Source organism: Camelus dromedarius, chromosome 3 (genome assembly GCF_036321535.1).
Source record: "Camelus dromedarius isolate mCamDro1 chromosome 3, mCamDro1.pat, whole genome shotgun sequence".
NCBI classification, from domain to species: domain Eukaryota; kingdom Metazoa; phylum Chordata; class Mammalia; order Artiodactyla; family Camelidae; genus Camelus; species Camelus dromedarius.
The window spans coordinates 91,960,607-91,986,537 of record NC_087438.1 but is presented as its reverse complement, the minus strand read 5'-3'; the positions used below and the strand labels follow the sequence as shown (position 1 = coordinate 91,986,537).

The window sequence follows — 25,931 nt, the reverse complement described above, 5'->3', positions numbered from 1 at the left end:
TTGGCAAATCACAAGATACCTGTAAATCTCAGTTTCTTTTTCCATAAAAAGGGGATTTAGTCACATTTATCAACAGGGTTACTGAGACACTGAACGGTTTAATGTCAAAGTATTTATAAGCAGTAAAAAAATACAAATGTAAGATAGTATTATTGAGCCACTCATATTTTGTAATCCAAAAATACTTAAGAAAAAAATATTTTAGCAATGAATAATAGATTCAATAATATATTTAGTGCTTACTGAATGAGCATAATTATCCAAACCTAGATAAGACCGTTGTTTCTAAAAATGTTAAAAATTTAATCGGCTGAAAAAAAATTTAATTGGCTGGGTCTTTGATTAACCTAGATGAGAGATGCTAAATGGGTTCCATTCCATGTGTCAACTTAGGGCCTGCTCTCTGTAGTGGGAAGTATTCTGAGACTACATTTGGAATCAAACAGAGAAAGTGCTATGACTGAGAAGCAGTGTCTGCCATGGATACAGGATTTGTAGATAAGACAAACCTCCCACAAGCAGGAATCCTTCAGCCACCGCCTCCAAGAACAGGGAGTTCACTACTTAACAAGGCAGCCAGTTCTTCCTTATTATGACCAAAATCCTTGTCTTGGAAATCTTTACCTATCAGTACAAGTTCTGTCACCCCGCAGGTGCCACACAAAGAATTATTATACCATTTTCATTTGATGCTCACAATAAGTATAGTTCTGGCCACTGCCCCAATAAACAGCATTTCATTTATTTGAACTAAATTAAAAAACAAGTTTGTATGAATGTTTTTACCTTTATCTCTCTGTGTAAGGACTGAACTTCAGTGGATAATTCCACAGTCTGCTCCTCCAATTGCTGACGACGTTGTAAATTAGTGGATATCTGAAGTTTCTCTGATTTAAGTTCATTTGTTGTACTTTTCAGGTGTTGAATCTGTTCCTGCTGGTCCTGTATAAGCTTCCGATTCAATTCAATCTTACTGGAAACTGCAGGAAAACAAATTGAAGCACTGATTAATGTTGAGTACAGAAAATACTATGAGCACCATCCTTCTAGTTTTATAGGTCTCTACAATTCACAAAGGTTAAGTTTCTGTGGGTCCCACCCACTGCAACAAAAGTGCCACAAGAACCCCTCCAGCTCCCAAACCTGCTTGCTGTGAGCCTTACCACAGGTGAGGCTCACAGGCCTGGTATAACTGAGACAGAGTACAGCTCATCTGTTACTAATCATTCAAAATCTGTTGTGCAAAAAGACAGAAACTGAGGAGAACTAATGCTTTTGAGAACAGAGAGTAAATACACTATGGACTGGAAGGAAGACAGACAGTTCCTCGTCCACATAATAATGATTAAATTTATGGAAAAAAAGCATATGGGGGAATGTTGAAGTCTTTATGGGTACATGAGGAGACAGACTCTATTACCTGTATCTAATTTGTGTTGTTTTTCTTGTTTTTCCTGGTTTACTTGCTGAACAGTTCTATCCAAGGCTAGTCCCTGTAGCTTAGCTGCTTGTTGTGCAATTTTTCTTTCAACATCTTTAAGATCCATCTTAAGAATAAATCAAGGTTATTTCCTTTAAGAAACTTACAGCATTATCATTATTTATAATTTTTAAAAAGTAACTGCTTTTAATTATTTTTTAAAATCAAAATTTGTAACTGCTTTCAGATATAATTTTAAGAAATTTTAATAGAAAAAAATGAAACTGATTTTTATAATGAAATTAATTTAAATGATATAAATAAAAGGAAGCAGACCGAAAAAGAAAAATAAACAAGACTACTGCTTAATTCTCTCAATTTATCAATAAAAAAATCTAAACGCAGGAATGTAAGTTAAGCAGTTACTCCCTGAGACTACCTGAAATTCAGGATAGGGAGCTCTAAATACAATCTGTACTGGAATACAAACTACTATTTTTAACATTCATACTTCATATTCAAACAACCATGAAACAAGTTTTACTCTGCCTTAAACTATAGTAAACTAACCTGAAACCTCTCCATAAGTGTAACATCTGTCAGACACACTTTAGCACTTTCCTCTTCAGGCATTATTGTACCCAGGAGTGTTTCCTGTTCTTCTATGTCATTCTTTAGGCGCTGTATGTCTCTATTGACATTCTGCAGTTTGTTTCTTAATTCTGGTATTTCCTTCTCTTTCAAATCAATTATGCTTTGCCTTCACAAAAAAACACACAGTTAAAAATAAGCAATCTAATGTTTTCTCATAAGTTTGAGGTTATGTATTTTCGGCAAGATGATCACAGAAGTGATGTTGTATCCTGCTGAGGACATCGTATCAGTGGCTACATGATGTCAGTATGTCTTATTACTGTTAATCTTATTCACTTAGTTAAGATGGTGTCAGTGAGATTTATCCATTAGGGAGTCACTATTTTTCTCTATGTAATCAATACATATCTTAGGAGAAATACATTGAAGACTATGTAAATATCTTGTTTCTCCACAAACTTCTGTCCAATGATTGTAGTATCTATTGGTAGATCTTAATTGTAACAATTTTTACCATGCTGTTTGCCAAACCGAAATGTATTGTACAAATTAACTGACCATACTCATCCTAAGTATCAAGATCATGAAAGACAGAGAAAGGCTGAAGAACTGTTAAAGACTGCAGGAGCCTAAGGAGAAATAACAAGATGATGCAATGTGGGGATCCTGGGTTAGATCCTGAAATAGAAAAAGGATATTAATGTAAAGACCGCAAAGATTCAGATACGATTCATAGTTTAGTTAACAGAATTATAACAATGTCAATTTCTTGATTTTTTCTGATAACAATATTATGGTTACACAAACTGTGAACATCAGGAGAAGCTGGGTGAAAGGTATATATGAATTCTTTGTACTATTGTGGTAATTTTTCTGTAAGTCTAAATTATTTTAAAATAAAAAGTTTAAATCATGACAGAAGGACAGGAGAAAGGAAAGAAAGAAGGAAGGAAGGAAAACCACTCAAATGCTTCAGGGGTTTATGCTACAAAAGCTGTTAACCCACTTTACTGCTGCTACTCTAACCGATGAATTACCAACACCTATGGCAGGTTCTGGCCCACACCTATTTTTGTTGACACCTCTGAAACAATAAAATTTGTTCATCTAAAAAAAAAAAAAAAGCTATTAAGCTTATTTTGAAAAAGTTCCACATTCTTAATTAAAATTAAATTAGTATAATAAATTAAATTGGTTTCTAATAAGAGTCTTACAATAAACTAGTAACTCAAGGGTTAGCGCTTGCATACTATTAATGGTTTTTAAAAAACCTACCATACTATGACCAAGAAATACCAACCTGAACTGATCTGTGGTGACAGAAGACCTTTAATTTTTTATACCAGAGAAATGAAAAAGTTCCCTGAATATATATAAAAGTATGCAGATTATGAGTAATCCATGCTTGCATTATTTCCTGATTATTATAGACCAGAAGTTGATCTTAAGTTATGTGCCAGCACCTAAAAAGCGACAAAGCTATGAAAGCCTAATGACAGTCAAGCATTCACCTGACTGGGACTTCTTTGTAAAGAACTACAGGCATCTATTCAATTTTAACATTTTTACATGTACACACAAAAACCCTTATTGATGTGGTCCAAGTTTTGATGCCTTCTTTTTTGATGTTACCTAAGATGCTAAAACAATTATTCTAAGAAAAAAAGTAAATCTATATCCTGAGCGAATGGACTACTACTACCTAGTAGGGTTTTCTGCTTTGCTTTCTTAAAATTTTCAGAAACTCAGTTTTGGGACAGCATTCATTTGCCAAGGGGATTTTACATAAAAGGGACCAACACAGATACAGTTCTGAATAAAAAACCTTTGGGAGAAATGGGGAAATATATTGATTGAGTTTTATTTTAATGAGGTGTTATAAAAAAATGAACCCGAGTCAGTATTAAGCAAAATGATAAATAGCTACATTTCCATCTGAGATTTCATTCACAACAAATGGTCTTATATTAAGTGTTGGTGAGTTGGGGGTTTTAAATGAAAATACATTTTCCTCAAAGTGGATAAGCAGGATCTGGCTCCTTTCTACTTCTCTGACCTAATTTTCAACCACTTTCCCCTTTGGCCTGGGGGTCAAACATGCCTCAGTGATTTTATACTGCCTGGAATGCTCTTCTCCTGGACAGCTGCCCAGCTGCCTCCCTCACTTCTCTCAAGTCTCCACTCAAATGCCAGCTCCATCAGTAACGCCCCTTCCACCACCCCTCATGTGCTCCTCCATGGTATTGATCATCACCTGACAGACTATACATTTGCTCTTCCAGCTTCAGCTTATCTTACTTTATGTGTGGTGACCAAAATGATACACAAGTGCCACTCCAGATACTGGGATACTATGTGGAATAAAGCTGGCCACAAGTACTCTGACACTCTTCCCATAGAGAGGTGGAGCTGTGTCCTCTCATTGAATCTTGACAGGCTCTGTGACTACTCCGAACAGCAGAAAACAGCAAAAGTAACACTGCCAATGACTGGGCCCAGGCCTTAAGACACTTGCTCTTAGGATACTTCCTTTGGTAATCCAGCCACTATGCTGCCAAAAGCCCAAGACACATATGGAGGCCATGTGAAGGTGTTCTGTTTGATAGCCCCAGCTAAGCTCCTAGCCAACAGTCAGCATCACCACCAGCCATGTGTGTAAACCATCTTGAACATTCCATCCAGTAGAGCCTTGAAATGATTGAAGCCAACATCTGACTACAACTGCATGAAAGACCCCAAGTGAGAACGACTTATCTAAGCTAAATCATCCCAAAGAACCATGAAAAATCATAGTAAATCATTGTTGTGAGGTACTAAGAGCTATAACTAGACCTGAATATAATGTAGCTCTATCTTCCCAACTTGTGGGAATCAATCCCTATAAATAAGTTCTCAAACTCCACACAACATTGAAAAAATGTATTTTTTAAAATGCATTCTTTTTTTATTCAAGTATAGTCAGTTTACAATGTTGCAAACAACATTTCTACTGCAGCACAGGTCATACCCTCCTACCCATCACACACACTGGTCTAATTTCCCTGTCCTCTTTCCTTATCGTAACTGAGTTGAACCAACTTTCCTATGCTTTACATTCCCTCTCTACCTTGTTCTCAAAATCCTATGGTCATTCTGTGGTCCACTGGTTTCTCTCTTTTTAACTAATGCATTTGTTTGAAATAATTAAGTACTTTATTAAGCCCAGCTTTCTAAATGTCTGATTCTGAGAACTTGTCTCCTTATACAGACTATCAGCAACTTGACGGTCATGACTTATTGGTCTCTGTGACCAGCTCTGTGCTCCATGTTCTTGGAGACACCAAGGCAAGCATCACATACTTCCTGACTTGATTTTATTTATATGTAGACCATCATCTGAATTTCTTATGCAAGCAAGGGAAAATAACTATAGAAACCATCTATGATTCATTCTTTTTGAAAGTGGGAAAGATATAAAAGCATAGTTTAAAATTTGCCTTTGGGGGAGCTTTCCAGTACTTTAATTCTTTTGCTGGGTTCAGAAAGTGACACAAAAGCAAACTGTTATAAATCTGTCAAAATTTCTGCCCTTAAGTCAAGTCTCAGGAAAAATATACACACACAGATTATATCTACCTTGTGATTAGTTTAAAAAGCAAGCTTACCTTAAAACAAAGTAATTATTTTTTGTTATCACATAAACATGAGATGGGTATACTGGCTTAGAATCCTGACTTTAACTTTTATTCATTCATCTCATGCTTACTGATATCTACCACATGCTAGGCATTGGACAGCTACATGCACAGTAACAGTAAATCCACATTCTCACCTCATGGGCACAAGTCCCAGCATTTCATCACGCCGCTTTTCTTTTTTCTTTAGCTCTGATTCTGTTGACTTGAGTTTATCTGGAGCAAGCCGCAGCTTAGACTGCAAATCACTGATGACTTCTTGTAATTCAGCTTCTGTCTGAAAAACTCTCTGACAGACAGGGCAACACGACTGGTTTTCATCCGTAAGCTGAGTAATGAATTGGGAGTAAACTGCCGTGGCTCCAGCCAACATGGCTTTTTAAGAAAATATATTCCCAGTGAAAAGAATATAAAACATAGTTTTATCAATATGGTTACAGCCTTTTCTGTAAATATATGATTATTATTCCTGCATTATAAACACATTATGGAAGAAATAAAAATTCTGATATTTATATCTTCTCCCAAAGGGCACAATACATTCAGATTTGTATAAATTATTTTCTGGTAACACACAAAAAAGTATAATAAAATTTAAGAGCTTATTATGTGCCAGAAACTATTCTAAGAGCTCTACAACTATAATCTGATTTACTCCTCCCTAACACCCTCCATGTGGTAGGCAATTCTGTCCTCAAGTAATGACCTGAAGTATACAAAGGCTTTAACAATTTGCCCAAAGACATAGCAAGTATGCTGTAGAACCAGGACTAAAACTTAAGCCCCCTGGCTCCAGAACCAAGTTTTAAAATCTCCCATCCTTAGTAGTTACTTGTGAATGAAAATTCAAAAATGTTAAAATGCCTTGATAATATAAAGTAGATTAACTTACCTCGTTGTTTTGAGGATTTTTCAATTTCCTCTTTAAGCCTGTCTAAATCACTTTCGAAATCTTGGCTACCACAGACATCAAACAGCTTGTCTTCATAGTTGGATAACTGCTCTTCCTTCCTTTTTAACTCATTATTTATATGATTTTTATTTTGCTCAGCTGAAGCTAGTTCCTTGCTAAAATAAGACCAAATATGGATTACAATTTTAAAACATAGGAAGTAAGTTTGAAAAGTTTGAGTAGGTAGATCCAAAACAAATTCTGCCAACAAATATTATAAAGGTTTGCTCTGACCAAGTACTTTTTATCAAGAAGTCATGGCAATAGCTCACTACTGCCTGAACCCTAGGACACTGACTCACCTGCCAACCCTGGTCATAGGCCTGCTCCCAGAAAAACGTGTATAGACAAAACTCTGCCTGCTTTATGGGGGTTCATTGTCTTAATCTTGGATTAAGGGCCTCAGCAAGGAGAATATGCTTGCTGGATCTACTGGAGGGAGAGAAAAGGGAAACATCCTCCTAATTCCATTTGGATCCTTTCACAATTGTTCTTCCGTTGTCTCCTATAAAAACTTCCCCTCCTGGTTGCAGTCATCTACTTACAACCTGATCATTCATTCCCTCTCATTCATCAAAGACTTTGCTCGCAAGTACAATTTATCTCCACTTTAACTCTTAAATATCATCCTAGCCAGCCACACAGATCAAGGTTTTTCAATTTACAGGCTATGATGCACTAAGCAAGTAATGTAATCAATTTAATACATTGTATTCAGCATTTTTTTAAAAATTAAAAAACATGTAGACTATATTGGAGTAGACTGTGCACAGTTAGGCTAGGTATTATTTTAAGAAATTAGTTTCAAATAACTGTAAGTGCACACATGCCTCATCCTGATAATTCCCATTGTGAGTCACAGTGAAATTTGGAAGAAAAATAGCATGCAGATGAAGGCCATCCTAGCCACTGAGCACTGCTCATCAAGATTACTATCTTAGCAGCACCAAACACTGTTGACCCCCTCCTTGGAAGACTATTTTCTCAAGGCATCCCAGACACCACTCCTGTCTGGCTCTTCACTTTCTCCTCTTCCTTTGCCTGCCAACAGTTTAAATGTTAGTGTTTTCCAGCAGTCTGACTATAATTCTTTCTTTTCTCTTTGTATAACTCCTTCAAGTGACTCTACTTGACTCTAATTATCACTTACAAAGCAACAACTTCCAATCTTCTGAACTTCAAACTCCAAAATTCTATTCCCTAACAGACATTTTCACAAGAAACACAATATAACATGTCCAAATCCATTATATTCCTCAAAGATCTGTGTGGAATTTTTCTGTGTGTGTGTGTGTGTGTGTGTGTGTGTGTAATTTCTGACCCTCTTATCCAAGCACCACTCAAGGTGGTTTCTGAAAAAATTGATCACTTTTTTAAACTGTGGGAAAAACATAAAATTTAACATCTTAATGTTTTCTTAATATTTTAAAGTGTACAGTACAGTAGTGTTAACTATATGCACACTGTTGTGCAACAGAGCTCTAAAACTTTTTCATTGTGCAAAACCGACACTCTGTACCCACTGAACAACTCCCCTTCTCCCTCCATCACCCCCACCAGTCACCTGGCTTCTGGCTGCTTTGAATCTCCATTCTATATACTTCCTAAGAGTTTGACAACTTTGGATACTTCATGTAAGTAGACCATGCACTATTTGTCTTTTGTGACTAGTTTATTTCACTTAGTGTAATGTCCTCAAGGTTCATCAAGTTGTAACATATGAGATGTCCTTTTTAAAAGATAAATAATATTCCATTATACATATATCAAATTTCCTTTATTCCTTCATCCATGAATACTTGTTTACTTCCACCTCTTGGCTACTATGAATAATGCTGCAATGAACAAGGATTAGCAAATACCTCTTCAAGATCATGTTTTTAATGCATTTAAATGTATACTCAGAAGTGGAATTGCTGGATCATCCAGTAATTCTTAACTTTTTGAAAAGCCTCCAGGTTTTCTATAGTAACTGCACCATTTTATGTTCCCACTAATAATTCATAGGGTTCCAATTTCTCAATATCGTCACCAACACTTGTTATTTTGTTTTTTTGATAGTAATGTCATCCTAACTGGTGTGAAGGGATGTATCACTGTGGTTCTGATTTGCATTTCCCTGATGATTAGTGATTTTGAGCATCTTTCCATGTGCTCGTTGGCCATTTGTACATCTTCTTTGGAGAAAAGTCTATTCAAGTCCTTTGCCCATTTTCTAATCTGGGTATTTTTTTTTATTATTGAGTTGTAGGAGTTATTATTCTGGATAATATCAGATATATAGTTAACAAATATTTTCTCCCATTCTGTGGATTGCCTTTTCCTTCTGATGATCATCTCCTTTGCTATTTAGACATTTTTAAGTTTGATGTAGTCCCATTTGTCTATTTTTGCTTCTGTTGTCTGTGCTTTTGGTGTCATACCCAAGAAATCTTTGCTAATTTCAATATAATGAAGCTTTCCCCCTATGTTATCTTCTAGGAGTTTAATAGTTTCAGATCTCACTTTTTATAAAGGAGAATTTTAATCTTCTTAACTTAGTTCTGCAAACCTTCAAGGAACAAGAGGTCCAAATTACCATCTGTTACCATTTTACTTAATTTGTAAAATACAGGACAAAGTCAATGAATAAGACATACCATTTCATGACAATAAATGATCTTAAAATAATTAAAAATGAAATTATGAAATAAGAGCTCTACTACATCTTCAAATGTTGTAACTACTTACTTCAGTTTGGCAAGTCTGTCCCTGGTCTGATTAATTTCTTTTGATTTACTATGAAGCCAGTCTTCGAGCTGTTTTTTGTTGGGAAAATACCCTAGCAATGAAGTTAATTCATCACTGTGCCTAGACTTTATTTTTCTGATATGTTCATCTTTGTCAGCCTAAAGGAGAAAAAAAATCTTTAAAAAATAAAGCTCATTATCTCCACATTACATAAAGAACAAAAATAAATTTTAGATTGATTAAACTTTTAGGCTTAAAAAATAGAACTATAAAAATGTAAGAAAATATAAGATTTCTTAAAGTCTTAAAGTGGGGGTGGACCTCCTAAGCCATAAGAGAAAAAAATTAAAACTTCTGTATAGTAATCAATAAAAATTAATAGCAATTTCTATGTATGTGCTTATATATATTTCTCCATTTTTTTTGTAATTAGAAAATAGGTTTTAAGCTTGACAGTCCATTTTTAGAGTATTAAGCTCACTTAATCCCCAAAATATAAAGACAATACCAACTAGATACTGCACAGAATAACAATTATAAATGTAAAATAAGCTATTTAAATACCAGAAATTATAATTAGAACAAAAAGAAAGGTCCTACTTTGTCTTTGGTCAGCATCTCCATCTGGGTGCGTGTTGTTGTATGATGGTTTAACTGCTCCATCTCCTGGTCCAATTTACGCAGGATCCTGTCTAAGTCTGCTTTCTCATTTTGAAGGCTTATTACTTCTGTTTTTAGAGTTTCTATGTTGCTGTTTTTCTCAGCCTTGCTTAGCTCACGTTCCTTATCAATAATTCAAACAAATGCACAGGTTTATATATTTGTGTTAAAATAATCACAAAGTGTATTAGAAATCAGCTACTTCTCAGAATGGTCAAAGTATTACTGTATCCTTTTATACAACAACAGAAAAAACAAAGGGAATAAGATTTTTAAGAAAAAAATCTTACAAAGTTACCTTACTATATTATAATGGTAGAGAATTAGTAAATAAATCTGGAAGGGTCAAACAGGAGGGAAATACGAGAATTAGGGCAAAATTAAGAGAAATACGTTGACCTGTACAGTTTAGTGACTCTTCAGTCAATAATTAAGCATTTATAAAGTACCTATGTAACTGACTACACTGCCTGGCATATAGAAACTAAGAATAGTGTGGTGTGGTCCCTGACCAGTACCTCCCCATCACAACAGAGTAATACTGTGATAAAGTGCTAAACTGACAAAAATGTATGCTATATGGTTAAGTTTGGGAGCAAAAAGAAATATTTAAATTATCAAGATGTGATCTGAAAGGGGGATTTGCCAAGCTTTTAGGATGCTTATTTTGGTAGTGAAGATGTGAAGGCAAGGGACAGATTAGAAACAAGGAAGAAATTTTGGAAATTCATGAAAGGAAGAGGTGGGCTAAGAAACTTTCTCCATGGAAAAAGTGATAACATGGTAATAATCATATAAAACCTAATGTGTGGAACCTAAAGGGAAAAAAACTTTTTTTTTAACTTAGATAAGTGGCTCTTAACCAAGGTATCAGAATCACCTAGTTTTGTTTTGAACACACATTTCCATGCCCCACTCTTAGAGATTTTTATTTGGAAGGTCTAAGGTCTAAGAAAAGGTATTTTTAAAAGCTTCCTTAGGTAATTCTAATTTTCAGTCCACCAAATTCCAGGACAAGAGTTAGGTGATTAAGAATTTTAATTAAGAAGTCATAATCTTAGGATAAGCAACAGATAAAATACTTTAGAATGTAAGATTCTAAATGTCTTACCCCTTAAAATTACATTACTCAAATAATATCTTACAGTTTTTGTGAGCTCCTGGTCCAGTTCAAGAATCCTGTCTGAAGATCCTTCCAACTGCTGTAATTCATACTTCACATTTTTCAGCTCATTCTGCTTCTTACTTAGGATTTCTGATTTTAGCTCAATTATTCTTCCCAGTCCAGTTTTCTTATCTCTTATCTCATCTATCTGTTTTTGTTTCAGTGTCTCTTTTTCTGCAAAGTCATTCTAAATACATATAAGAAGAATGAGCATTAACAATTTTTTTCACTAAAAAAATTCTTTAAGGAGGGTAGAGGGCTCAAGTGGTAGAGTGCATGCTTAGCATGCACGATGTCCTGGGTTCAGTCCCAGTACCTCCCTCAAAAATAAATAAACCCAATTACCTCCCTTCCCTGCCAAAATAAAAAAATAAATAATTAAGCAATACAATAATAAATAAATAAAATATTTTTTAAAAAATTCATTAAGAAAGTTTCTTCACTGCAAAAGTAACACATGCACACTGAGGAAAATATAGCCAAGTATGAAAAAATGTAACAATCTCCCAGAGACAATCATTATTAACTCTGAGCAAACTTTTTCTATATGATTAGCTTTAAAAAGGAAATTTACCCCCCCAAAAAACAAAACCAAAAACAAAAAAAAATAGGCCTGTATTTTCTTCATATTTTTAACATTACAAACTTTTAAAAAATTTGCTTCCATTAAGGCTTTTTTCCTAGTTCATAGCAAATTTTATTCTAACACTAATTCAAAAATATGACAAAATAAGGTCCACCCTAAATTTAAAACAATTCTACTAGAGAATCTGACACACAAAAAAGTAAACAATATTTACTATCAGTTGGCTGGCGGTTTCTGCTTCCCTTTCTTGCCTCTCTCTCACAAGTTTGTGAAAATTTTTTATCTGTCTTTCACTGAATGGTCCACGCTCAAAGCCATCCAATTCTAGTTGTGCTGCCAAAGACTGAATCAATGAATCTCTAGCTCGAATATGTTCTTGATGACGATCGGCCTGTAGCTGTAGACGACCTTTAAAAAAACATAATCATAGTATTTCAGAAGTACAGGTGCCAGACAACCTAGGACGTGGGATTGGTATCTGAAGTGCAGTGGGAGGCAGTCTCATGAGACTGAGCTCCTAACCTGTGGGGTCTGTGCTGTCTGGACAGTGAGTGTGAGAAAGGAATTAAATTATATGACACTCAGCTGATGTCCACTGAAAACTGGAGGATTGCTTAGTGTGGAAAAATCTGGTATCAGAATTGTTCTGAGTAGAAAAAAAAAAGTGTTTTCTTTTAGTAATCTGCAAAACAATAGTATAATATCACAAGGATATTGACAGTGATATAATCCATCAATCTTATTCAGGTTTCCCCAGTTTTACTCATGTATGTTTGTATTAAGTTTTATATAATTTTATCGACTGTGTAGGTTCATATATACAACATGACAGTCGAGATACTGAACAGTTCCAATACCACAAGAATCTCCCTTATTGTTTTTAAAACCATAACCACACTAACCTTTCTCTTGCCCCTCCTCCTACTGGGTATCCCTGGCAATCACTAATCTAGTTCTGTATTTCTAAAATTTTGGCATTTCCAAATGTTATATAAAATGGAAACATACTCTACATAATCTTTTGAGATTGACTTTTTTTCACTCAGTGTAATTCCATGGAGACTCATCATTTATGTATGCAGAAAATGCATAATACTATAATAGGGAAAAAGGCCTACCCTGTTCAACAAGTAGTTCTGATTTTTCTTGATTGAGAAGCCTAGATTCTTTATTTAATTTTTCCAGTTCACGCTGACAGTCTATCAGTCTCCTTTCTTTCTCCCTTACTGTTCTCTGATGATTGTGATATAACTCATTTAGTTGCTCATCAGTCCCTTGAAAAACCTATGTAGAACCAAAATGAAGACGTTTAATAAGTAACGGGAAATACAAGGTATCACTCTGAGGTACAAAATACCAAAGCTTATTCAGTATCCTTCCTTTTAATGTAAGCATGGAAGTAACACAAACATCAAAATGTGTATGTTTGTTTCAAAATATGAGGGGCAAAACAGAATCAAATGAGGTTCATTACACTAAACCTCAAAATTCTGAAGGAGAACAAAATTCTACTACCACAAACCTTTTCCATTTTCTGCTCCAGTTCACTATTATCTTTTTCCATCTGCCTCTTCCGGCTATCCAAGGCTTTAATTTCATTGTCAAGTCTCATGATTTTAGAGAGATTTTGTTCAATTTCTTTTAGACGATCCTGAAAATAAACACTCTTCTTAATAAAATTCACTGTAGTTTACACTGTAAATAATTAAAGATAATAAGATGTCCCAGGGCCACTCACTTAGTAAAAGTGATCTCATTTAATGCTAACAATGCTATCAAGGGGGCAGAGAGAAACTGAGGATCAGAGACATTAAGTAAGTTGTCCAACTCCTCACAGCTAGTAAAGAAAAGCAGGAGTTAAACTCCACTACCAACTCCAAAGCCCATCCCTTGCCCTCAACACCTCCCATAAAAATCATTCATTCATTGGGTACTTAGAGCTACATTATCACATTATCACAAATGTGATAAAAGTATCACATTTTATGAACTTACTCCTTAAAGGTTAACTATTATGCTTATTAAAAAAGAAAACAGAACTACTGCATGGACTAGAAACTCATGGTGTGTCACCAGTGCATCCTGAGCCTGTAGGTAAATTTACATGGAAAACTATATTTTGATTCAAAGTCTGCTCAAGCACAGAGGACTGAGGGCAAGTGAAGTGCGACAAACGATCTCAGTGGCCTGCTTCCAGGGACAGGTGGTTACCTTATGAGGAACATGAGTGACCTGGCTCAGAGTATTCTCTCCTTGAATGATGTTGGGATACTCTTCCAGGGTTTGCCTCTATGATTCCAAGGCTGACCAATTCCTTTTCTAAGACATTTTTAGAATGTAATTTTTTAACTAACATCATTATTACAGATATTAGTTGTAGGCCTTCATAGCTGCATCAAAATGCATCCTTACCTTCAATGTCATTTAATAAAATTACATTAATACCATATTTTGTGATTTGTATACTAATGGGTAGCATGTAATCACCTTAGAAACTTTAACTTTGTTCACTAATGCATCCCCAGGACATGTAACAGGTGTTCAGTATGTTAGCTGAATGAGAGATCTGAAAAAGTAATTTTACCAATAATAATAGTCACAGCTATCACTGACTAAATACCTCTACTGCAGACACTGTACTAAGTGCTGCTGTACATTCTCTCTAATCATCACGACACTACAGGCAAACCTCAGAGATACAGCAGGTTCAGTTGCAGATCACTACAATAAAGTGAGTATCACCATAAAACAAGTCAAATGAATTTTTTTGGCTTCACAGTGCATATGAAAACTGTTTACACAATACTGTAAAAGTATGCAATAGTATTACATCTAAAAAAACCACAATGTTCACTTTTTGACCTCTTCCCCTGAATCATGAATGTTCTTAATGACATCTAGAATGGTGAATCCTTTCCAGAAGGTTTTCAATTTACCCAGATCCGTATTGGGATCACGTCTATGGCAGCAAGAGCCTTATGAAATGTATTTCTTCAAAAAAATTGAAAGTCAAAGTGACTCTTTGATCTATGGGCTGTAGAATGGATGTTGTGTTAGCAGGCATGAAAACAACGTGAATCTCATGTTCATTTCCATCATAGCTCTTGAGTGACCAGATTCATGGTTAATAAGCAATAATAGTTTGGAAAAAAATTCTTTTTTTTTTTTTTTACTGAGCAGTAGATCTCAACAGTGAGTTTAAAATATTCAGTAAACCATGTTGTAAACAAATGTGCTGTCATCCAGCCTTTGTTGCTCCATTTATGGAGCACAGGCACAGTAGATTTAGCGTAATTCTTAAGGGCCCTAGGACTTTTGGTATGGTAAATGAGCACTGGCTTCCACTTAAAGTCACAAGCTGCATTAGTCCCTAACAACAACCGTGAGCCTGTCCTTGGAAACTCTGAAGCCAGGTATTAACTTCTCCTTTCTAGCTATGAATGTCCTAGATGCCATCTCCTTCCAATAAAAGGCTGTTTTGTCTCCAATGAAAATCTGCTGGGTAGTGTAGCCACTTTCATTAATGATCTTAACTAGATCTTCTGGATGACTCGCTCTAGCTTCTACATCAGTACTTCCTGCTTCACTTTGCACTTTTATGTTACAGAGATGGCTTCTTTCCTTAAATCTCAAGAATCAACCTCTGCTATTTTCAAACTTGTCTTCTACAGCTTCCTTACCTCTCTTGGCCTTCACAAAATTGAAGAGAGTTAGGACCTTGCTCTGGATTAGGCTTTGACTTAAGGGAATGTTGTGGCTGCTTTGATCTTCTGACCACTAAAACCTTCTCCACATCAGCACTAAGCCTGTTGCACTTTCTTATCATTTGTGTGTTTACTGGAGTAGCACTTTTAATTTCCTCTGAGAACTTTGCTTTGCATTCACAACTTGGCTAATGAATTGGCAGAAGAGGCCTAGCTTTCAGCCTGTCTTGGCTTTTCATATACCTTCCTTACTAAGCTTAATCATTCTTAGCTTTTGATTTAAAGTGAGAGACGTGTGACTCTTCCTTTCACTTGAAGACTTAGAGGTCACTGTAGGATTATTAATTGGTTTAATTTCAATATTGTTGTGTCTCAGGGAGTAGAAAGGCTCAAAGAAACAGAGAAAGATGGGGGAAATGGCTGGTCAGTAGAGCAGTCAGAACACACACAACATTTATCAATTAAAGTCACTGTTTTATATGAGCATTCTGACTGCTCTACCCCCCAAAAATTTCAATAGTAATATCAAAGATCACTGATCATAGATCACCACAATAAATATAATAATGATAAAGACTGAAATATTGCAACACTTACCTCAACATAACACAGAAAAACAAAGTGAGCAAATGCGACTGGAAAAAAGGCACCAATAGACCTGCTTTAATGTAGGGTTGCTGTGGCACAAACCTTCAATGTGTAAAAAATGCAGTATCTACAAAGCACAATAAGGAGAAGCATACCTGTACAGGCTAAGTAGGAGACTCAGAGGACTTGCATAAAGCTATGTACTTAAAAATGGGAGATGAGATTGGGAGGCAGGGTGGTATAACAATAAAGACTGTAGGCTCTGCTTATCGCTAAAATCTGGAACAAGACAAGGATGCCCACTCTCACCACTTCCATTCAACACAGCATTGGAAATTTTAGCCATAGCAATCAGTCAAGAAAAAAAATGTAAAACGGATCCAAATTGGAAGAGAAGAGGTAAAATTATGACTACATGCAGATGACATGATACAATATATAGAAAATCCCAAAGGCTCCACACAAATACTACTACAGCTGACAAAAGAATTTGGCAAGGTAGCAGGATACAAGATTAATATACAGAAATCAGTTGTATTTCTTTACAATAACAATGAAAGATCAGAAAAGTTAAGTAAAAAAAAAATCCCTTTTAAAATTGCATCCAAAAAAATAAAATACTTAGGAGTAAATCTGACCAACGAGGTGAAAGACTTACACATGGAGAACTACAAAACACTGACTAAGGAAATTGAAGATGATTTTAAAGAAATGGAAAGATATCCCATGCTCTTGGATTGAAAGAATTATTATTGTTTAAATGGCCATACTACCCAAAGCAATCTGCAGGTTTAATGCAATACCTATCAAATTACCCAGGACATTTTTCACAGAACGAATAATCCTAACATTTATATGGAATCACAAAAGACCCAGAATTGTCAAAGCAATATTGAAGAAAAAGAACGAAGCTGGAGAAATAACCCTCCCAGACTTCAGACAATACTTCAGAGTTACAGAAATCAAAACAGCATGGTATTGGTGCAAAAACAGGCACATAGATCAATGAAACAGAATAGAGAGCCCAGAAATAAACCCACAAATTTTTGGTAAATTAATCTTTGACAAAGGAGGCAAGAACATACAATGGAGTAAAGACAGTCTCTTCAGCAAGTGGTGTTGGGAAAGCTAGACAGCAGCATGTAAATCAATGAAGTTAGAACACTCCCTCACACCATACATAAAAATAAACTCAAAATGGCTTAGACTTAAACATAAGACAAGATACTATAAAACTCCTAGAAGAGAACATAGGTAAAACATTCTTTGACATAAACCTTAGCAATGTTCTCCTAGGGCAATCTACCCAGGCAATAGAAATAAAAGCAAAAATAAACAAATGGGATCTAATTAAACTTAAAAGCTTTTGCACAGCAAAGGAAACTATAAACAAAACAAAAAGACAACTTATGGAATGGGAAAAAGTATTTGCAAATGATGTGAATGACAAGGGCTTAAGCTCCAAAATATGCAAAAAAGCTCATACAACATAATAACAAAAAACAAACAACCTAATCCAAAAATGGGCAAAAGAGCTAAACAAGCAATTCTCCAGTGAAGACATACAAATGGCTAATAAGCACATGAAAAAAACTGCTCAGTATCACTAATTATCAGAGAAATGCAAATCAAAACTACAATGAGGTATCACCTTATACCAGTCAGAATGGTCAACATTAAAAAGTCCACAAACAATAAATGCTACAGAGGGTGTAGAGAAGAAGGAACCCTCCTAAAGTGTTGGTGGGAATGCAGTTTGGTGTAGCCATTTTGGAAAACAGTACAGAGATCCCTTAAAAAACTAAAAATAGACTTACCATATGATTCAGCAATCCTACACCTGGGCATGTATCTGGAGGAAACTCTAATTCAAATGGTACATGCACCCAGTGTTCATAGCAGCATTGTTTACATTAGCTAAGACATGGAAACAACCTAAAAATCCATCAACAGATGACAGGATAAAGAAGTTGTACTATATTTGTACAATGGAATACTATTCAGTGATAAAAAAAGAATAAAATAATGCCATTTGCAGCAACATGGATGGACCTGGAGATCATCATTTTAAGTGAAGTAAGCAAGAAAGAGAAAGAAAAATACTGTATCACTCATATGAGGACTAAAAAAAACACACAAATGAACTTATTTACAAAACAGAAACAGACTTGCAGACGTAGAAAACAAACTTATGGTTACCAGGGTAGGATGGGGATGGGAAGGAATAAATTGGGAATCTGAGATTTACAGATGCTAACAACTATATATGGGATAAACAACAAGCTTATACTGTATAGCACATGGAACTATATTTAATATCTTGTAGTAACCTATAATGAAGAACATGAAAAGGAATACATGTATGTATATGTATGACTGAAACATCATGCTGTACACCAGAAATTGATGCAACACTATAAACTGACTATACTTCAATTAAAAAAAAAAAGAAAAAAAAAGAAAGAAAAGAAAAGAAAAAAAAAGACTGTAGGCTCTGGGCACTGGAATGATTGGATGTCTGTATGTAAAGAAGTAAACCTCAACCTTACCTCACACCATATTCAAAAATTAACCTGAAAGTGGGGCATATACTTCAACATAAAAATCCAACCTATAAAAACCTCAAGAAAACACAGAAGAAAATCTTTATGACCTTGGGTCAGGCAAATATTTCCTAGATAAGAAAAACAAAAAGCAAAAACTAAGAACAAAATTTGATAAACTAGACTTAATCAAAATTAAAAACTCCTGACCTTTGGAAAGTAGGAAAGAAAATAAAATATCTGCAAAACACATATCGGACTAGGATTTGTATCCATATTACATAAAGAACTGTCACAGCTTCAATAATAAGACAAAAAAAAAACCCTCAAAACCTACTGAAAATAGGCAAAAGATTGGAATAGACACTTTACCAAAGATATTCAGATGGCAAATAAACATATAAAAAGATTCTCAATACCCATTAACATAGGAAAATGCAAATTAAAACCACAATGAGAAAATCATCTACTACAATGGCTAAAATAAAAGACTGACAACACTAAGTGACAAGAATGAAGCTCAACTACACCCATACATTGCTGTAGGACTACCAAATGGTACAGCCACTTTGAAAAATAGTCTGACATCTCATAAGGTTAAACATACACTTACCATACAACCTAGTAATCCCATTCCTAGGATATTACCCAAGAGAGAAGAAAACATCTCCAAACAAAGATCTGTAAACAAAAAATGATAGCACTTCTATTTATAATAGCTAAAAGCTCCTAACAAACCAGTGTCCATCAACCATGGAACGGATGAACAAATTTTACTATGTCCATACAACAGAATACCCTCAGCAATAAAAAGGAACAAACTACCTATACATGCAATAACACAGGCAAATTAAAAAGCATTATGCTAAGAAGCCAGACACAAAAGGCTATGTAATGTACGATTCCATTTATGAGGTGTTGTGGAAAAGGCAAAACTATAATAACAGAAAACAAATCAGTGATTACCAAGTGGAGATAGGGGATTGACTACAAACTGACTTGAGAGAACTTTCTGAGGTTGTGGAAATGTGTACCTTAATTATAGTAGTAGTAATGCTGGGGTTTAGGGAATAGCTCAGTGTAGAATGCATGCTTAGCATGCTCAAAGTCCTGGGTTCAATCCCCAGTACATTCATTTAAAAAAAAAAAAGTAGTAATGCTACTGTATGCATTCGGCCAAACTCATCAAACCACACATTTTCAAAAGGATGGATTTTACTATATGCAAATTATATGTCAATAAATCTGACTTAAAAAAGAAAAAGGATGGGCTTAGGAATCTGAGAGGTCTCGGCTCAAGTCCTGGCTTTACCCTTAACTTCCATTATGAACACCTGTGCCTCAGTTTTCTTGCCTATAAAAGCTCAGGGTTACTGTAGGGCTTACATAATACATTTAAAGTGTTTTGATCAGTGACTTGGGCACACAGTGGCCTTCAATGAAGGGGACCATTCATATTACTCGTAAAAAGATATTCTGTGTTCAGAAAATATCTTAAGCGCTATAACAAAGAGAACTGGATTGATTCTTAAGAGCAATGAATATAACAACTCCGTTATGGTACCCTGCTTGTCAGAAATGTCTGAGCGTTTATCAGTGCTTTGACTATGTCTCGGTGGGCATTAACATTATCTTGGCTTGAATCTTTTGTGACATCTCCAGCTGCTTCATTCCTTAAATCCAGCCAGTTGCCAGATCCTGGAGATTCCCTCTTTGACATCTGTGTTTTGGCTTGAATCCCAAAGTGCAAAACACAGGCTCTATCCTCAGAGCACACAACCTATTAAAAGGAGCTAAGACAAGCAGAAAGACAACAAAAAAATATAGCAGCGTGTTTAAAGCGTAGGTGTTAGTGTGAAATAAAACAAAAGAATCAGACAGTTAGCCTATCTATACAAGGACCATGAACTAATGTATGGAAGAATAAGTAAGGGCCAAAGGGTGCTTTTGAACTTGAAAACAAATTTCTCAAGCAATTTCCACTGAAGGCAAGAAAGGAAAACAGGCCTAAGTGCGTTAAGTTCAGGATAGGATGTGGTAGTATGGGAATAAAGTAAGTTATGAGAGAGATCCTGAAGATGGAAGAAATCTGTAAAAATGGAAAAGCATGAATTATAGTACCCTACTGAAATGACACTGTCCTCTGGATGGATGCTGGAAAGGTGATTTGACTCAAAATTTATACTGAGTTCTCTGAAAGGAAGAATCCTCATAACTTAGAGCTAAGAAAGGACTTTGGAAATCATTCACTTAATAAATATTGAACCACTGCTAAGTGCCGGACACTGGGCCAGTCTCTGAAGACAGAGAATAAGATTGAGCCCTTGGAGAACTAGCCAAAATTAAATATAGATAGAGAACTATACAAACACCTCAATGTTTGCTACAGCCTTGGTTAGAATCCTGGCACTGCTCAATAAACACTAGGTATTATCACTTAGCTCTGACATTATTTCCTATATAAATACTCCATTTCAACTATAAGGATTTCCTTGATATTATTCAAAAATAGCTTGCATTTTACTATCCTTGTGTCTCTAATTACCTATCCATTTCAGGTCAACAAAACCACACCCCAAATTCAGTTCTATGAAATCCTCTCTGGCTACCTCAGACAGAAAATTCTCTTCCTCCTCAGAGCTCTCACAGCTCTTGTCTTTTTCTACCTTCTGTGTGCTTGTCATCTTTACAACCAGGCTGCCTCTAAGAAAATGTGTTCCAATACCTTGGTGATTATCACAGTAACTAAACACAGTTATGACAACTTGTTCTAAAATAGAACATACTTTGTCACTCTTTTGTCTATTGAACTACATTCTAAATCCATTAGGTTCTTTATAATCTGACTGCAATTCTTATCTTTCACTTCTATCCTGACTTACTTAACCAGGCTCTTCCTCACACAATCTTATTTTAACAAGCTTGTACATGAGAATAAATACATATATACATGTGTATATTTGTATACACATATATATTGTATTTTTGAAAAAAAAAAAAACTGCTGGTAGGATACATGTGGGAAGTCAGGGTGAGAAGTGGGAAGAGCATCTCTTACTTTTCAACTAATACTCTTCCTTAATTTCATGGTGAGCATGTATTACTTTTAAAATACAAAATAAAATGCCTTCTAGTCTGTTAATTTGATTCTTCTCCACTTTTTATGGCCCAGCCCAGCTCTGACTCTTTCATTGAAAGCCCTGTGATAGATTTCTATTCAAGGCCGTCACTTTGGTACTTTTTTTCCATACCATACAATTCGCCTGTTTCAACATTTTTTAGTATATTCACAGCGTTGTGAAAACATCCCCATAATCTAATCTTATATTTTCACTTCCAAAAAAGAAACCCTGTGCCCCTTAGCAGTCACTATTCATTTCTCTCTACTCACTACCTTAGGCAACTGCTAATCTATTTTCTGTCTCTATAGATTTGCCTATTCTGGACATTTCAAATTAATGGAATCATACAATATGTGGTCTTTTATGGTTGGCTTCTTTCACTTAGCACGTTTTGAGGTTCCTGCCTATTGTACCATGTATCAGAACTTCATTCCTTCTTATAGCTGAATTATATTCCATATATGAATATGCCACATTTTATTATCAGTTAGTTAATGGACATCTGAGTTATTTCCAGTTTTTGGCTATTACAAATAACACTGCTATGAACATTTCTATAGAACTTTTTGTGTAGATGTATGTTTTAATTGGTATTGGGAATAAGACATTTAGTAAAATTGCTAGGTCATATAGCAACTCCATGTTTAACATTCTGAGGAACTGCTGAACTGTTTTCCAAAATGGCTGTCCCATTTAACATTCCCACCAGCATGTATGAGGGTCCCAATTTCTCCACATCCTTATCAATACTTATTGTCTACCTTTTTGACTTAACAGCCCATTCTAGTGGGTGTGAAGTGGTATCTCATTGTGATTTTGATTTGCATTTTCCTGATGAATAATAATGTCAAGCATCTTTTCATGTGCTTATTGGACACATACACATAGCTTCCCTAGAGAAATATCTATTTAGATACTTTGCCCATTTTCAAATTGTTTCCTTTTTAAAATTGAGTTATAAGGGTTCTTTACATATTCCAGATAAAAGTTCTTTATGAGATTTGTGACTTGCAAATATTTTCTCCCATTCTATGGGGTGTCTTTTTGCTTTCTTGATGGTATTGTTTGCAGAACAAAAGGTTTTTATTTTGATAAAATCCAATTAATCCATTTTTTCTTTTCTCACTTGTGCCACAGTCTCCATCTTTTAGCTCCTAAAGAACCTATGCTCTAAACTATATTATTCAGACAGCTCTTCACTTTACTTCTTTGTAATCCTAACTATCTTTTGAGAGATATTCCTTGTTTCTCCAACTAGATTATAAGTTCTTTAAAAACAAGTCTAAGCCTCTGGCTTCCCTATCCCCAAGAGCACTTGGCACAGTGCTATGCACATAACAATAAATATTCACTAAAAGATGCATTCATGTCAATGGGCACTGGGAAAGAAAACCAAAGTTTTTCCAGATTAAAATTCAAAGATCTACACCAGTATTTATAGGTAAGTTTTAAAAAACAAGTCATTAATTAAAATTTTTTTTTCTTAAATCGAAACTTTAGGAAAGCCATTTTTAAGAATGCTCTTATTTAGACTAAGAACACCTTAAGGGACAAGGATGGTGGTGTAGTCCTCCTTGTACCTGTAGCCCCAAGTCCAGTACACCCTGGCACACAGGAAACACTAAATAAATGCTTGTGAAGTGAATGAAAGGGTTTGAAGGTCTTTCTTATAAATCATAGAATTTAGAAAAAAGCTAACTCATTAACAAACATATGAACATGTTATGTATCAATTCCAAATTTTGTGAAATGTCAAGAACATCCCGCAAATTATAAAAAAATCCCTAGAAAGACCTGCCAATTAAAAAAAAATCTCCTTAAGAATACAGAACTGTAAAGTTGAGTCATTACCTGTACATCATTTAAGTATTACTTAATTACTTAAATATTACTAATTTAATATGATGCTACAAATTTGATTACTGTCAAATCCAAGGTCTTTCAGTTACTTTAAGACTACCCATCTAATACAGACCTAAGACATTAACCATAACATTAATATAGTCTCTGATAATTTTTTCAAGAAATACACCATTCAAATTCACAGAAAAATAAAAGTGCTTTTAGGGTGAGAGCTACCATGATAAAAGGTAACCTTCTCTTTAGGACACAAGAAATCAAATTACCTCCAGTGAATCAAGTTCATTCTCATAAGATTTGACAATTTCCTTTGAAGATGTTAACTGGGCTTCCTTGCTAGTAATCTGATCACGAATCTCACAAGCTTTTTCCTTATTCTGCTTCAGATATTTTAGTTCTGTTTGACATTCCTTTATTTTCTGACCTTGTGTCTGACGTACCTGCCGAAGTGTTTCCAAGGCTTTAATGTACCTTTGAAGACATTAAATAAAAATCAGATTTCTGCCTAAGTAAATTACAATATATTCAAATAATAGAATATAATGCAATCATTAAGATTACATTTACAAAGAGTTTTTAATAACTTAGAAAATACTTGTGACATAACAGTAAGTAAAAAAGTTACATACATACTGTCAACCAGGTAAATAAAGATGCACAGAAAGAAAACCAAAAGAAATATGCCCACTGGTTGCCATGGATGAGAAGTAATAAAAGAAGCATCCAAATTGCAACCACGGCTCAATAACTTAATAGGCTACAAAATCTAATTAAAGGTTACAAACCTTGTCGCTGAAAAAATTTCATCAAATTTTTGCTTCAAAGCCTTTCCTTCACTTAAAGGCCAATTAGAATCTTCTTGGTGACAGAAAATGACATTATTTAGCACAGATTTGGAAACCCCAAGGGAACTTATCATCTCTCGGTCAATTTCTGCACACTTGGAGCTGAGACTGACTTTTTCGCCATGCCTATAGAAAAATGAAATCAAGGAAGTATGTAAAATGTCAATCAGCAGATGACTGGATAAAGAAGTTGTAATGTACATAGACATATTTTTAATAGATTACACTCCACTTAAAGTCATTATAAAATATTAGTTATATTCCCTGTGCTGTATACATATATACACAATTGAATACCATTCAACCATTAAAAAAAAAAAGCCATTTGTTGCAACATGGATGTAACTGGAGACTGTCATTCTAAGTGAAGTAAGCTAGAAAAAGAAAAATACCATATGATATCATGCATATGTGGAATCAAAAAAAAAAAAGACACAAATGAACTTATTTACAAAACAAACAGACTCAGATATAGAAAACAAACTTATGGTTACGAGGGGGGGAAGGGAAGGAATAAACTGAGAGTTCAAGATTTACAGATGCTAATGGCTATATATGGGATAGATAAAATATATCTATATATACTGTACAGCACAGGGAACTATACTCAATATCATCTATAACCTATAATAAAAGAGAACATGAAAAAGAATATATGTATGTATATGTATGACTGAAACACGCTGTACCCCAGAAATTGACACATTGCAAACTGGCTATACTTCATTAAAAAAGAAAAAAAAAGAAATTATGTAAAATAACCTCCAGCTGTACCTACTTTATTGCTTAATCAATCCTTCATGCTGTACTTGCCTAAAAAAAAGAAAAAAAGAAAAAAAATCCCCTCACTCATCCCCTGTGGATGGCATTCTCATAATAAAAAATGCCTTAAATGATTCAACAGTTCACTAATGAAGGAGTATGTAAAACAAGGTGGTAGGGAAAAGATGCCAGAATTTTTTTAACATATTTGGGCTTTTAATGTAATAATTTAAAATATTTATAGACAGTACACAGAGGAAATATAAACTGTCTATAATCCCCAGAACTTAAAAATAAGAGACTTGAAAGAATAAAACAAAACATGATGATACACAGCAGACAAGCAAAAATAAAAATATTTAAAGAATGTGTAGCTTAGATAAGGGGTAGTAACAGATACACATTAAGAGGAGTGTAAAGTCAAACCTTAGTAGTGCCCATCCAAGCAAATCCAGGGAAGATTCTTAATTAGTAGACCCAAGTTCCAGGGTCACACTGAGAAAGCAATATAGAGAACTATCTCAGGGTCTTTTAAATGAGTTCCCTACTTCACCATACCCAGGGCCAGGCCTGACCTCGGATTCTAAGACATCTCTCAGTTATCTTTCTTCAGAAAGATAAATTCACCATTTTCTTTCGTATCTTCTGTCTAGTATCTGTTAATACCCAGATTAGGTGAACAGAGGCAATATCTGTCTTTACTGTCATTTATATCTATCATGAAAA

The 25,931-nt window shown here is 34.9% G+C and overlaps 2 protein-coding genes across 4 annotated transcripts in view; one reads left to right on the top strand and one right to left on the bottom strand.

Annotated features, from left to right (window-relative positions):
- Positions 1-25,931, bottom strand: part of RAD50 (RAD50 double strand break repair protein) — a 105,673-nt gene that overhangs the window by 30,770 nt on the left and 48,972 nt on the right. For all 3 annotated transcript variants that reach the window (XR_010380195.1, XM_064483921.1, XM_010981305.3), the window contains 13 exons: positions 24,384-24,569; positions 23,865-24,069; positions 13,304-13,432; positions 12,900-13,065; positions 11,996-12,189; positions 11,176-11,382; positions 9,971-10,153; positions 9,371-9,528; positions 6,581-6,756; positions 5,826-6,063; positions 1,991-2,180; positions 1,421-1,547; positions 787-980 (listed from right to left, as the gene is read on the bottom strand). Coding sequence is in view for 2 of the 3 variants with exons in the window: in XM_064483921.1 (XP_064339991.1) it covers positions 787-980; positions 1,421-1,547; positions 1,991-2,180; positions 5,826-6,063; positions 6,581-6,756; positions 9,371-9,528; positions 9,971-10,153; positions 11,176-11,382; positions 11,996-12,189; positions 12,900-13,065; positions 13,304-13,432; positions 23,865-24,069; positions 24,384-24,569 (2,353 nt within the window). In the remaining variant the exon portion in view is untranslated. The remainder of the gene's footprint in view (positions 1-786; positions 981-1,420; positions 1,548-1,990; positions 2,181-5,825; positions 6,064-6,580; positions 6,757-9,370; positions 9,529-9,970; positions 10,154-11,175; positions 11,383-11,995; positions 12,190-12,899; positions 13,066-13,303; positions 13,433-23,864; positions 24,070-24,383; positions 24,570-25,931) is intronic.
- Positions 1-25,931, top strand: part of KIF3A (kinesin family member 3A) — a 200,546-nt gene that overhangs the window by 146,038 nt on the left and 28,577 nt on the right. The gene's annotated exons all lie outside the window — the stretch shown is intronic.